This window comes from Nicotiana sylvestris, chromosome 8, assembly GCF_000393655.2.
Source record: "Nicotiana sylvestris chromosome 8, ASM39365v2, whole genome shotgun sequence".
Taxonomy (NCBI): domain Eukaryota; kingdom Viridiplantae; phylum Streptophyta; class Magnoliopsida; order Solanales; family Solanaceae; genus Nicotiana; species Nicotiana sylvestris.
The window spans coordinates 148,050,457-148,066,242 of record NC_091064.1 but is presented as its reverse complement, the minus strand read 5'-3'; the positions used below and the strand labels follow the sequence as shown (position 1 = coordinate 148,066,242).

Sequence of the window (15,786 nt, the reverse complement as noted above, 5' to 3'; positions counted from 1 at the left end):
CTGACACTCTTGGTGGAGGTGGGGGAGGGACGAGAACATTATCATAAGGCGGTCGGCCTCGCCTATTTGTTTGAAGTTCGGGAAGAACCTCATCTTCTTGGTCATCGTCCACTTCCTCTCCCAATGGCACATTCCCGATGGGCTCTTTATTAAGAGCCATTCTTGTACCTATAATCAATTCAAAAACAAAGTTAGTAACTCGGAAAGAAAAGAAGACAAATCACACAAAAACCTAGATATATAGCTAAATCCGTTTAACTCCCTGACAACGACGCCAAAAATTGATATCGCCCAAACTCACACCACAAATATAGGTAGTGAGGCAGTCGAAGCAATAATAAAAACCCAACACAAGTCGGGGTCGAATCCACACGGAGTTAGAATTGGGATTAGGTATATATTTCGTGTAATTGTATGATGTGCCTCAAATTACACTTCCACATTCTTATTTGTTATTTCTACTTCTATTTTAAGCTATTGATTGCAATTATAAAACTAGAAGACAATATTTTTGGTTTTGGTTGTTTTTCAAATGATAAAAGATCTAGGATCATGACTTCCACCTAGGTGGTTACCTAATGGGTTGCAAACTCGAGGACAAGTTTGATTGGTCGGGGTTGTAATATAGCAATCACATGCAATTACTCACTCTATACCTCTTGGTAGTTTGAGTGATTTTGCCCAATTTGGCTTTCTCAAGTCCAAATGGGTATTGCACAAAAAGAGTGATATATGTTCAAGTTAGGTCTTACTATCTCTAGATTTGACTCTTTAATTGGGGCTATCAATTTTTTGAGTTCACCCTAATTTCTTGTTAGCCAAGTTTTCCTAGACTTAGCCTTTCTTCTCAAGTAGAAACTAAGTCAATTAGGGATGAATCAATGTTTGCAATCATTAATTCTTGAATTCAAGCAAGAACTAGGCTAAATATCACTAACCCAATCACAAACAAGCCCTAAATCAAACGTCCATTAAGTACCCACACTAGGGTTGGGCTACAACTCTAGCTAGAAATTTAGCTACTCATGAAAAATGAAAAAATTAAGATAGAATGCATAATAATTGATTAGGGAAAGAAAATCTAATGTTTAGAAGCTAATCTAGTACAATTTTACTCAAAACAGTAAAGAAAAATGGCTCAGGTGCTCTACACTGATACAACTTACCCTAAAAATGACAAAAAGTTCTATTTATACTAAGCTGAAAATATCTGACAAAATTGCCTCTATGGAGATTGTGCGGTTCGCACTTTGAGCTTGAGGGGTCAACTGGCCTCCTGTGGTCGCATAGAAATGGGATGCGGCTGTACTTCATTTGATTGTGCGGACTACATATTTCTAAGTGTGGACGCATACTTCAATCGGAACATGGCTCTCTGATTCTTCTCTTCTGCGGACCGCATAATTGTGAGTGCGACCGCACTTGTCATCCTACGGTCGCACAATAATGGTATGGTCCGCATAGCTTCAGCTTGCCCAAAAACCAACTCTCGGAATCTCCTCTTCTGTGGTCGCACAATAATTATGTTGTCCGTATACTCTAAAGGAAATCTGATAGTGCTCTTTCATTGTTTGCAATTGTACACAGTATTGTGCGGCCCGCACTGTAGGCCTTTTTGCCTTGTTTTGGTCCTTGTCCAATTTTGACTCGTTTGTGAGTTGATTTTGACTTCTTTGGCTTGTTTCCCAATAATCCTGCACGAAAGTACATTTTATTAATTCTCGGGAATACCTTTAAGCATTTTTGAGCTAAAACGCAAGTAAAAGAGAGCAAATAAGCGGTCAAAATCCCTACTTATCAGGGCACAAGACCTATTAGGCAATGCCTGAATTTTAAAGGTTACGGCCACCCCCACTTGGGGACTGGGGGTGAAACACTTGAACTAAAAGACTACGGCCAAATTAAAATGGCTCAGAGACGTCCGAGACCCGGAACAAAAACAACATGGACTTAAAATTTCTTAATCGGTTCTAAAAGCTACCCTCGAGAAACTACAATCTAAAAAAGTATAAGTACTTTGGGGGGAAATTTTGGTTACACCGAACCCCCACAATGCCTTAAAAATAAAATAATGTTGAAGGCAATACTTGTTCGAACCTCCGGGCATAGCCTAACTATTTCATGCTAAAGCATTTTAATCTTTGCAAATATAAATGGCAAAGCAAAGGAAAAAAACTCAGAAATTGCTGAAGCGAAAAAAAAGCTTTTTTTATACATATCACAAAAAATTTACAAGGGCCAAAACGGCCTCGATACAAATTTATACAAAGTCCAAATGGCCTCAACCAAAAGGTAATACAAAAAACAAAAACAAAAGCATTTTCCAAAAACCTAAGTGGCCTGGTCTTCGCCGGGGGCCACCTTATCATCCTCGGGGTCTCCCCCACCCTCGGACTCGCCCAAATCCTTAAAATCTTCATCATCCTTGGCACTCTCAATCTCAGCCGATAAGTCAAAATCCCGAGCATGAATTTCCTCGAGGGCCTCCCTTCGAGATTGCCGCTTTGCGTACTCGATGATATCCTTTGCTCGAACCTGAGCCGCCTCGGCATTGGCCTTATAAGCCACCATCTCATTGGCATCAATTTTAACCACCTTGGCCTTCGGCTTAGCCGTCTCAAGCTCCTTGGCCAGATTTTCTCGATCGGAGATAGCCGAATTTTGCTGAGACTGGAGCTCTTCGATCTTTTTGGCCTGCACCAAGGCCTTTTCCTTTAGATCTCGAAGATGGAACTTAGTCGAAGCTAATGATGCCCAGGCAGTCTCCTTTTCTGAGGCCAAGCGGTCCATGTTGCTTTTCCATTCTTCAGCCTCTGCCTTCACCGCATCTGCCTCTACCCGGAGATGCTTGATCTGATCAAGCTTCTGTTGGACCTGCGGGTTCGGACCGTTAGTCACCGTGTCTGAATCATTGTCACTAACCTCAAATAATTGTCTTACTTGCTCGACCAGGTCGGCATGCTCCTTCTTAGCCACATCTCGCAAAGCTTGGAGGCTCTTAGCCTCCCCTTCACTTTGCTCACTAAGAAGTTTGTAAGCATCTCTCTTCTCAGTGAGACCTCGAACTCGGCCTCATACTGGGTTAGCTCTTCCCTATATCGAAGAAAAGTCTCATGATGAAGTACTGAGGCCTACAAATATAAAGAAAGAAGTTATGATCATATACAAACTAATCTAAGTACAAACTAGAAATCATCAAGAGGTATCTGAAGTTACCCAGTTTAACGCCTGTTGAGCTTCATTGAATAGGCAGGACACCTCCACCTCGTTCATCTTGGCTTGATCCTCCTCGGTCACCAAGCATCGAAGGTAACTGGCCACCCCTATGGGGGGTGAAAGGACCCAGGCATCCTTTGGAATTGAGATAATGATCGATTGCTTCCGGTCAGGATCCACACTTGGAGCTGGGAACCGGTTGATTAATTTTGGGCTTGAGGAAGGCCCGCTTGTTCCCGAAGATGTACTCTTCCTCGGCACCTCTAAGTCACCCAATCCGGTGACGTCTTCTATGGCGGTAGAATCCACGCCATCAAAAAATCACGGAAAGGGTCGTCTGCTCTATGGCCCCTCTCGATAGGGCGAGGTTTCACTGCCTGAGCCTCGTTTATCATAGACTCAGTGAATGAAAGTGAATCGGTGGTGTCTATTATACCGAGTACATCCTTCGAGGCTCTACCCTCATCCCGAGAGGCCCTGATCACGGCCTCCATATTGGCCTCGACCATGACCTCCACATTGGCCTCGACACGGCCTCGACATTGGCCCAACCACGACCTCCTCGTCGGCCTCCCTAGCTCGAGGCAGATCAGCCTTACCTCTCTCTCTGACTCGGAGGCCCCTCGTACCTTGAACCCTGACTGTACGTGGGACACCAGTTTAGAGGCTTCTTCTTCTGACTTGTCCCTCAGCAGGTGAAGTGAGTCCGAAGTGGGCGCTCGAGCGCTGATGCTATCCTTAGATTTGCGCACCAGCCTTATCTTTGTTTTCTTCTTTTCCAAACCCTTTTTCTCTTCTTCTCCTCACCTTGTCTTAGAGTAGGGGACTCGGAAGGACTTCGTCACCAGATAGAGGCCTCATTACTACATCCTTGGAAAGACCTACGAAGGGAAACGAAATGAGTATGAACTCAATCAACACAAAGGAAACCCAAATATTATTCACCCAAGAAAGGAACTCACCGTGGGAACGGGCCTCCCACCGGACATTCGAGAGTTCGTGCCATGCACGCTCGGAATATGGCTTTTGGGACATGAGGCCCTCGACCCACTCCTTGAGTCGAGGGAGTGCATTCAAGACCCGAGTAATAGCTGCACTACCACCGAGCACCGATGAGAAAGAAGGAGAGAAGAGTATAATGAAATTTTGGAAAAAACAAATTTACTTACGTTTTGTGTTCCACTTCTCGGGGAACGACATAAACTCTGATGGGATCAAATCCGAGGTCCTCACTCGGGCAAAACGGCTGAGACAACCTCGGTCCTCACTCCGGCGCACGAGTTTGATCAGTCCCCCCTGAAAGAACTAGCAACTGTATAGGCGCAGTAGGTGGTCAACAATGAACGAGTAACCGTCGATCTTGCTCACAAAAAATTGGAGAAGGATGACGATTCTCTAGAATGAAGGGTGGATCTGACCAAGGCACACCTTATACCTTTTGAAGAAATGGATGATTACCGGGTCCAACGTACCCATAGTAAAGGGATAAGTGTAAACACTTATGTATCCCTCGACGTGGGTAGTGATCTCTTCATCGGGCTCGGGAACCACCACGTCTTTGCCAACCCAGTTACTATCCTTTTTAACCGTGGAAAGAATTTCTTCAGTGATCGAACAGATGTACCTGGAGACCTTCTCACTCCGGCCCGGTATGGGTGAGGTTTTTCAACTTTAAAATCGGCAGTCATCAAGCACCCACCAGGAATGAACGTGCTAAGAGGAGGTTCTGCCGCTGGTTCCTCGCCGGCCAACCATGAAGTAGAAGCGTTTTCTTTTTGGGGGACCATTTTTGAAGTCTTCGCAAATTTCTTTTAAATGGAGGGTAAAAGGTGAAAGGTGGTTTGGAATGAAGACAAGTGAAAGTTCTTATAAAGATCTCAAGAAATCAGGATATAAGTGATAGAAAATTTGGAAATTTCAGAGGAAGAAAAGTGAGAAGGTTTGAATGTAAAGTTTGAATGAATGAAAAAGAAGGTATTTATAGCTTTCAAACGGCGGTTCAAATCCAGGGGTGGCCGACAAGAATTTAATACCATTAAGACGTGACTGATGCGACCTTTCGTTCATTTTGACGTTTCTAACGTAGAGTACCGAGATGAGAATCGACAGCTCATATCGTTTCTCATCATTTACTCTCCGAAAAATGAGGGGACTATCTGTATACAGTCAAAATCGGGATCGTCTACTACACGATAGATCGGGCTCGGAACATGAAGGGTTGGAGATCGACCCTGAGTCCAATCGTACCAGAACACAAGGTTAGAATGTCCGTCCTCGAGAATATTGGATCCATGATTCTGGAATCGACCCTGACCCCGAACGAGCTTGAGGAAACATTGTCAGTGTAACCAACAGAAGACTGAAATAACAAAGGTTGAAATACTCGTGACCGGTCGAGTATTACGGCGGGAATCTCGGCACGTATCAATAAGGAATCAGCAAATCGGGAGTTTTTACCTTTTATAGAATTGTACCCAAAATAGGACTCCCCTACTATAAAAAGGGGTCTGATTATTTGTAAAAGACATTGTTACATGCATTCAGAAGCAATATACTGCTTTTTTCTCTTTAAAGTTCTTGTACAAATGTGTCTTGACATTGGTCGAAATGCATTATGTTCAAGGATGGCTCACCTCTCAAGGTTGTGACTGTTCAATTCGTGTGGTTTGAATTTACTTTATCATACTTTATTTCAATTGCAATTTAATTTATCGCTTTTATCAATTTAATCCACGTATCCTTAAAACCATTTGCAAATTCAATTGTTATCCGATTTTGAGGGTAAACACACAACAAAAGAAATTGGTGTGTAATCATTATTTATCCAAAATATAATGACATGGCATGAGAATAGAGTATCACTCAAAATCGAGTACATTAAAATGAACCATCCCGACGAACTTATCCACAAGAATAGGAAGGCTAGTGATAGCTATAGTAGTACAATTAAAATGTCAGCTTTCTTAACAAGAAAGATATATCGACACAATTTCCATATATACGTACATAGTTACTGTTACGCGGCGCCTTCCTGAGATTCCTTGGAAGGGCGACGTAAGGCTAAGCAACTGATGTCAGTGCAGTTGCTGTCCGCCAACTGAGGTCCCCTCCGTACGCTAGACTAGATTGTCAGTGCCGTACGGGAAAACCAATGTCAAGAGAAATTGAGAGAACAGGAATGAGAATTGAGAATGAAAGAAAGCTTGATTGCATTAATGAAAGCTATTACAGAAAGGAAATGCGGTGTCGAGGGGGAGAGACACCAGTACAGAGAATTGTTTGCTTGCTAGAAAGTTTTGATTGTTTGGTCCCCCTTAATAATGCTTAAAAAAAATAATCCAAAGCTACAAGACTAGACTTGATTAAGCTAGAGAAACATAATGAAATTACATGGAATAAAACTACTCTATATTTACAATGAAAAAGACTTAGTTTGCTATAAGGCAGAAAACAGGGCCGTTGTCGGCAGCATAGTCTTTGGCATCAGGATCTGCGCGCGCGGCATTGTCTGCGCGCGCGGCGCTGTTGGCATCTGCCTGCGGTTGGGCGCTGGCGAGGGATATCGGTGGGGCGACAGAGGCACATGCGCGCTTGTCACTTGGCGCGACCAAGACCACGGGGCCGTCCGTGGCGCTAGGCATTGGAAGGCTTGCTAGGACGCCACGGGGCGCGCCCAAGGGGTCATGGGGCACGGCTGGAAAGCCGCCCATGACATTCTCCCCCACCTGAGTTGGCGACGTCCTCGGCGCCTTACTTGCAAGATAATCTTCAATTAGGCTCTTGTAGGCTTTGAGGTTTGTTCCCCTCTCCCAAGTGTTCTCCTCTGTATCACAGCCCTGCCATTTCACCAAGAACTCCTGGTGATCTTTCCTTGAGGCATGAATCACTCTATCATCAAGGATAGCTTCAACACGCCTTTTCCCGGTTGAATTGGGCCCTCGAATACTGGGTATTGTGAGCTGGCTCCTTGAAGGATCCTCTGTATCTTCCCGAAAAGGTTTCAGGAGGCTGACATGAAAAACAGGATGAATTTTCCACCAAGCTGGGGTATCCACCCGGTATGCAACTTTCCCAATACGCCTTTCAATGGACAAGGGTCCAATATATTTTTGCAATAGGCGAGGGTCATGGACCCCTGCAAATAAGTAACGTTTTGGAATTTTGACCATCACTTTGTCTCCTACTTGGTATTCAACAAAGCGACGATTCTGATCAGCATGCCTCTTCATCCGCTTTTGAGCCTTGACAAGATAGCTCCGCACTATCTCCAAATTTTGCTTCCACTCTTTAGAGAAGCTAGCAGCTCGAGGAGATTTAGACATATTTGGTGCATTGACGGTGTGTGGGAGTAGCGGTTGCTGTCCGGTAACAATTTCAAAAGCGCTTTTGTTTGTACTAGAGCTCTTTTGTGAATTGAAACACAGTTGAGCAGCATCCAGAAGCTTCACCCAATTCTTCTGCGATCCGGTTACAAAATGACGCAAATATTCCTCCAACATACCATTGAACCGCTCCGTCTGGCCATCAGATTGCGGATGAAAACTTGAGCTGTGATTCAGCTTCGACCCAAGACACTTAAAGAGTTGGGTCCAAAAGTTGCTAGTGAAGCGTGAGTCACGATCACTAACAATATCTTTGGGTAGGCCCCAATATTTGACGACATGAGAGAAGAAGAGTCGAGCTGTATCTTCTGCTGATATATATTGTGGGGCAGCAATAAAGGTAGCATATTTGGAAAACCGATCTACCACAACCAAGATAGTTGTTAGATCTCCGACCTTGGGCAATCCGGTGATGAAATCCAGGGAAACACTTTCCCAAGGTCTCTTTGGGACAGCTAGTGGTTCCAAGAGTCCCGCCTGTGTTAAGCGGTCTGACTTGTCCTTCTGGCATACTAGACAAGTCTTCACATACTGAGCAACGTCATCGGCCATTTGAGGCCAATAATATGCACGGCGAAGTAACGCCATGGTGCGTTCTTCACCGGGATGGCCGGCCCACAGAGTATCATGACATTCCGCTAGAAGAGTCCTTCGTAGATCTCCTCCTTTAGGAACATAAAGTCGGTTCCCTTTCACTTTCAGAAAACCATCTTCCATGTAGAACTGGCGAGTCTTGCCTTGTCCTACCAAATCAACCAAATACTGTGAAGCAGGATCTTTGATGAGTAGATCTTGTATCTGGTCCTTGATGGAGGTGGCTACCTCGCTCCCCCTTAGGGTGGCGAGTAAGCACACTGATGCTAGATCAGCTCTCCGACTGAGCGCATCAGCAACATGATTGGTCTTCCCACTTCGGTATTCCAGGTTGAAGTGGAATTCAGCTAGGAGTTCCTGCCACCTGGCCTGTCGACCATTCAACTTCGGCTGGGTCATGAAATGGCTAACAGCTGTGTTGTCTGTCTTGACCACGAACGGGGTTCCCAGCAGATAGTGCCTCCAGAGGCGCAAGCAGTGGACGACAGCCAATAATTCTTTCTCATGGGCGGCATAGCGCCGCTCTGCATCTTTTAGCTTCCGGCTCTCGTACGCCACAGGATGCCCTTCTTGTAGCAAGACGCCACCGAGGGCATAGTCAGATGCATCTGTTTGTACTTCGAATGGCTTGGCCAGATCAGGAAGGGCCAAGACGGGGCTACTAGACATAGCCGCTTTCAATGCGTTAAAGGCCTCCGCTCGCTTGGGTCCCCATTCCCAAGGCGTGATCTTCTTGAGGAGTTCTGTCAATGGTACTGCAATGAGGGAGTAGTTTTTCACGAATCGCCGATAGAAATTGCATAGACCAAGGAACGCCCTCAAGGCGTGGATATCCTTAGGTGGCGGCCAATCTGTGATTGCCTGAATCTTCTGCTGGTCCATCTTGATCCGCCCTTCCCCAATGACATGTCCGAGGAAGTCAATTTGCTTTTGAGCAAAGGAGCACTTAGATAGCTTCGCATATAGTTCATGCTCCCGCAATCGAGCTAGGACCTTCCGCAAGTGCATCAGGTGTTCCTCCAATGTTTGGCTATATACCACAATGTCATCCAAGTAGACCACCACGAATTCATCAATGTACTCCCGGAAGACTTGGTTCATCAAAGTGCAAAATGTAGCTGGGGCGTTAGTCAAGCCGAATGGCATAACTAGGAAATCGTACGACCCATATCTTGTCACACAGGTCGTCTTGTGCTCATCACCCTCTGCAATCCGAACTTGCCAATAACCTGTCTTCAGGTCTATTTTGGTGAACACTGTCGCACCACCCAGTCTATCGAACAAGTCTGCCATTAACGGAATAGGGTACTTGTTCTTCACAGTAATTTTGTTTAGAGCCCGATAGTCCACACAGAGTCGTAGACTACCATCATGTTTCTTTTGGAATAGCACAGGGGACCCGTATGGGGATTTGGAGGGCACGATAATCCCTGTGTCTAGCATTTCCGTCAATTGTCTCCGAAGTTCGGTGAGTTCGGGTTGTGACATTCTGTAAGGCGCCCGGGCAGGTGGCTTCGCGCCCGGCACCAGCTCAATTTCATGATCCACAGTGCGCCTAGGCGGTAGTCGCTTTGGCATGTCTTGTGGCATGACATCTTCAAACTCTAGTAGTAGCTCCTTCACGGGTTCAGGAATGGGACCCGAGGAGCATTCTACATCTTCGATGCAGAGGGTTGCCAGGAACGTAGGTTCGTTTCTTTTGACCCCCTTCTTCAACTGCAAGGCCGAGATGTTTTCAACGGCCATCTTCATGGGCATGCACGGGATAACGCAGGGCTTGGCCCCGTTTGCTCCCATCATCAGTAACATGTCAGCATACGGTACAGGCATGGTGTTGGTTTGCCTCAGGAATTCCAATCCAACTATCAACTCGAAGTCATCTATGATCACCACGCGCAAGTTGAATTTTCCTTCGTAAGGGCCAAGCTTCATCGGTACTTCTTTGGCTATTCCACCCACTGGCTGGGGAGGTGAGTTGATAGCCTTGACACGGCCTCTACCTTTCCCTACGACTAGACCAAGGCGCTCCACCTGAGTCGAGGCTAAGTAGTTGTGGGTAGCACCCGTATCTACCATGGCCCGAATGGGCTTGCCATTCACCTTCATCTCAACGAACATTAAGGTCCTCTCGTGCTTAAGAGGAGTCTCATCATCCGCCTTCTTTTTCCCTTTCTTGGTGACGGGACATGGGTCCTTCTTTTTACGGATACCAGCACTAGTCTATGCTAATGCCTCAGAAATGGAGCCAACAATTGCATTGAAGGCACCTACGGGTTCAGTCTGATCCGCATCGTCTGAATCGTCATCCGTCCCATCATCAAAAGTCTGATGGGCATTCATCTGTGCATGTGGGCACTCATTGTTCCAATGTGGTCCGCCACAATGACGGCACCCTGAAGGAGGCTTCCTCCCCCGATCATTGTTGTTAGATGCAGCACTGTTGCTGCCTGTGGAGGGAGCCTTAGGTTTGGTTGAGTTCCGATCTCCCCCACTTCTGCTAGGGCCACCATTGCTAGACTGGCCCCCTTTGAATCCCGCTCGGGTAGGCGGTTGAGGCCTATCCTTCCGAGCTTCCATTTGATAGTCCCCAAGGCATTCAGCTGCTTGGATCGCCTTGGGCAGGGTATCTACCCGTTGCCTTTGTAGCTCCATACGGGCATAAGGTTTCAGCCCTTCTAGGAAAGTGAAGAGCTTGTCTTTGTCCCCCATGTCGCGTATGCTTAGCATGAGCGCGGAGAATTCCCGCACGTAGTCCCGCACAGATTTGGTCTGACGGAGCTCCCGTAGCTTTCTCCTTGAATTGTATTCAACATTTTCGGGGAAGAATTGTAGGCGGATGGCTGCCTTCAGTTCTGCCCATGTTTCGAGAGCATCTTCACCGGCCTTGATGGCTTCGTATTTCACCCGCCACCAGAGTTTAGCATCACCCTGAAGATACATGGCAGCAGTTGCTACCTTCTTGGCTTCTTCTAGGCCCCCCACAGCATCAAAATATTGTTCGACATCAAAAATGAAGTTCTCCACTTCCTTGGCATTCCTAGCTCCACTGTATGGCTTTGGCTCAGGAATTTTCAGTTTTTGTGTCGCGGAGGTGGGGTTTGCAGCGCCCCCGACCTGGTTTCCACCGCCTCGCAGTAGGCCCTGTAAGGCAGCATTGACAACATTGAGCTTGTCTGTCAAGTCGTCAATAGTTTGTTGCATGGCAGTCACCCTATCTGCCTCTTGTGCCCTGTAAGCTAAATCCTCGGCACGCTCCTGTTGGAGTCCCTCGAATTTGCCAAAAATTTCGGCTGCCTCTGTGGCTGCCGTTTGCCGATCTCCCTCGGAGTCACGACTGATGTTTTCTATGTCAACTTCGGCCTGGAGCACCCTGCGGTCCAGGTCATCCAACCTTTGCCCTAGGCTGGTTCTTAGTTCAGGCACCGTATCCATGATGGGCAGTAATCCGTCAACCGTCTGTTCAAGGGCCGCAATGCGGTCCCCATGATTCACCATGGTCAGAAATGGTGGTAATGGCAATGCGTTCCCTCGTCCGATGTCGAGCCTAGGCTCTGATACCAACTGTTACGCGGCGCCTTCCTGAGATTCCTTGGAAGGGCGACGTAAGGCTAAGCAACTGATGTCAGTGCAGTTGCTGTCCGCCAACTGAGGTCCCCTCCGTACGCTAGACTAGATTGTCAGTGCCGTACGGGAAAACCAATGTCAAGAGAAATTGAGAGAACAGGAATGAGAATTGAGAATGAAAGAAAGCTTGATTGCATTAATGAAAGCTATTACAGAAAGGAAATGCGGTGTCGAGGGGGAGAGACACCAGTACAGAGAATTGTTTGCTTGCTAGAAAGTTTTGATTGTTTGGTCCCCCTTAATAATGCTTAAAAAAATAATCCAAAGCTACAAGACTAGACTTGATTAAGCTAGAGAAACATAATGAAATTACATGGAATAAAACTACTCTATATTTACAATGAAAAAGACTTAGTTTGCTATAAGGCAGAAAACAGGGCCGTTGTCGGCAGCATAGTCTTTGGCATCAGGATCTGCGCGCGCGGCATTGTCTGCGCGCGCGGCGCTGTTGGCATCTGCCTGCGGTTGGGCGCTGGCGAGGGATATCGGTGGGGCGACAGAGGCACATGCGCGCTTGTCACTTGGCGCGACCAAGACCACGGGGCCGTCCGTGGCGCTAGGCATTGGAAGGCTTGCTAGGACGCCACGGGGCGCGCCCAAGGGGTCATGGGGCACGGCTGGAAAGCCGCCCATGACATTACATATGCTCACTAGAAGCATCTAAAAAGCTGTAACATCAGACCCTTCTCCTCAGCTTTATCACTCTTTTGCACAACTTCAATATAGCATGCAAAATGGAGCATGTTCAAGAGAATTATATGCTAGAATCACATATTGAAGTACTAAATACATATAATAATATGTATGGGTCGTCAAACACATGTAGAGCATTTCCTGTAATTTACAAGGGCCAAGATGCGGGTTTGGACAATCACATTCAATGCTGATAGGTAACTTTCCCAAAATAATATGATTCATCTTGCATCATTTTGTTTGTTAATTAAAAGAGGAATAAATTAAAAGAATTTCGATTTGTATCCTTGAGATAAAACAACAATAGCGAGTCACTCAGATACTATATAAGCATTTCAACTTGATAGTCATCGATACAAAAGATGCTGATGAGAGGATATAGTACCAACTACCACGCTCATATTTTAAATCACAAGTACCTGTAAACTTTTTAATTCATTGCTAACGTCTTCATACACCTGTATAATTAGAATACTAAGTTATACTCATGTTTTATATTCTCTTTGCATTTCAAAAAAGATTATACAATGAAGCAAATTTTCCTGCTTCTAAATCGTATGTGAAAATATCTTCGTTTTTTTTGTTTTTTAAAAGACCTTTGGTTAAAATATAGGTGCCGCGTAGCTTTATCTAAAATTTATGGCGCTGCCTCAAGGAAAGTTAAGGAACTGGAAGAGAATTATTTATTTCCTTTTCCAAATTCACTTGTCAATCGACCCAAGAAAGAAGGAAATATACATATTATCGAGTTTAATAAGTTAACTACTGTAAAAGCATAATGCTTTTGGTTTGAAACCACAAAGGAAAGTGGAAAAAGGGAGAAAAATAGAGCGTGGGGAATTTTTTTAATTTGTTTCCTTTTCCTTCTAACATAAATGAAGGTGAGAAGAACATGAAAATTCAAACATCTTTTTTCATATTCTTTTAACTTAACCGGTGGAAAATTGAGCAAATAGCTCAACGACATAAGGTTTGTCTTGAATCGCATAGAGATGCAATAATTCACTTTTCTTAATCCCAATTCCCATACCTCTCCTACTGTATACGGCCAAAATTGGGGAGTTCGACTTTGGGGCTACTGTGACACTCCACACCCAACCTCAAGAAGCTCGAAGTAGAATTTGAAGTGTAAACCCCGAGGTGCATCCCATGCCGCGTAGCACCCGAATATACATTGTTGGCGCCAAGTAGCAACCATAATCTACATTCTCGGCTGCACCCAAATAAGTGAATAAAGGACCATGCCGCGTCCTCAGAGCAAGCAATTAAAACGTATCGAAGCTCAAACGCTATCATTGCTAAGGTACAACCCTCTCCCTTTTCATTTATGTTTTATACTAACTTATTACAGGTGTTAGATTGAGGGGAATTGAAGCACCCTCCAGCTCGAAGACCTCGGTTTTTAAAGCATGCGTTGCGCTTTTTTCCCCTAGATCGGGTTTTATCCCAAACGGGTTTTACGGCAAGGTTTTTAACAAGGCAACATCCATATGCTACCTAAGGAGAACTCATCAAGTATTCAAGGCTTCTCTTCGAACAACCTCAAATAGGGGGGGGGGGGCATCACCCCGGGAGGTCACCTCTTCAAAGAAATCGAACTATGCCTAGGAGGACCTCGATAGGAGAATGTTGTATTGGGCCAAACGTTCAAATGAACCGTGTCCATGTAGAATAATCGAGTTTCCAAAGGCAAAGAAACATGTACGCATATATCAAGTAATTGAGGAAGCCTTTTTTGCTTATCAAAACACTTTGTGCCTCAAAGAAGTTCACTACTTTCTCATAAGACGGCTCAAGGGCCAAAAACTCTCGAACACTCGGGGACTGTCATCGACAGCCATCTTATCGAGCCATCGAAAACTCGAATTCCTAAGACCTCAACGAGGCATGCCCAAACTTATAAGACTTTAAAAAGGCATGACCCCGATATTAAGGCCAAGGCTATATATCTGAACTTGTAAGACCCCTAAAAGGGCATACCCTCGATATAGACGCCGAGGTCATCTCACCCGGGGATTAAAGGCTATGTCCAAACATAAAGACTACGGTCGAACTAAAAGTCTACGGCCAAATTAACGCGGCTCGAAGATGTCCGACTACCGCCATAAAACTAAAGGCCTTCAAATACTTCGAGAATACTTCGAAAAGAACTGGTTAATCAAGCTACCCTCGGCATAAGCAAAGGAGCTTCGATAATATCATCTCAGAACAATAGAAAGGCTTCGAAAATAATCAGCCTTCGATGAAAAGGTTTCGAAAATTCAGCCTTCGAGCGAACCTCCCGAGGTACTCAGCTGTCGTCATATATCGACTCATAATCGAGGTTCTTGTTTGAGTCGTCGAAGAGTCGGACGAACATAAAACATGCCAAGGCATAATCAAAACTTCAGAAAGTCTTTAGCCAAAATAAGGGAAAACTATAGCCATATTAGAGGTCGCATCGACCCAATCTAAAAAGAGCCTAAGGGCTAGCCTAAGAGCCTAAGGGCTGATCTAAAGAGCCTTAGGGCCAATATGTTGAAAACCTAAGGGTTAATGAGCCCGAGTCAAAACTTGATTCGAGGACTGAGCCCTAAACGGTCAACTACTATCAATTACCCATCAAGTACAACCTAAGGGTTCTTATCTTAAAGTCCAACATATCAGACTAATTATCAGCAAGCATCAAAACTCAAAACATAAACAAATACATAAGCATGTGGAAATTTATATAAAGGGAAAACCGAAGGGTTCCTTTTTTATTATAAATAATGGTACAAAGATACATTTACAACACTCCCACAGGGAGACCTATACAAACAACAGGAAAGAAAAACCTAGCCTACCCTCGGAAACTTAGCCTTTCCCCCCTCGGGGACTATGTCTCCATCGGCTCCCTCGGGACCAGCTCCCTCACTAGCCTCCTTCTTGTTGTCTTCAGCATCGGAAACGAGGAACTTGACGTCGAACTCATCCGTCTTGGCCTGCTCTATCTCCTCCGAGAGATCGAAGCCCTTACCATGAATCCCCTCGAGAGTTTCCCTCGGGATCTGCATCGGGCATATTTACTGCTTCTCCTCTCTCGATCGGAATCCCCCTTCAACTTCATACGAGCTTCAGCAGCATCCTTCAAATAGATGGCCACCTTCTTATCAGCCTTCACTCGGACCTCTTCGGCTTCAGCTCGAGCGTCCACGACTTTGAACTTCATCTTCAAAAGATATTTTTCAAGCTTAGCAATTCTACTCGTCTGGACCAAGTGGTTTTCTCGAGCATTACGAAGTTGTATCTCGAGGGG

The 15,786-nt window shown here is 45.3% G+C and overlaps 1 protein-coding gene across 1 annotated transcript; it reads right to left on the bottom strand.

Moving 5' to 3' along the window:
- Positions 1-2,331: 2,331 nt before the first annotated feature.
- On the bottom strand, positions 2,332-15,699 carry LOC138875817 (uncharacterized). Its single transcript, XM_070154688.1, has 2 exons — positions 15,558-15,699; positions 2,332-3,008 (listed from the first exon to the last, which is right to left on the bottom strand). Exons 1-2 carry the CDS (start codon positions 15,697-15,699, stop codon positions 2,332-2,334), a joined length of 819 nt encoding a protein of 272 aa, XP_070010789.1.
- Positions 15,700-15,786: the final 87 nt, after the last annotated feature.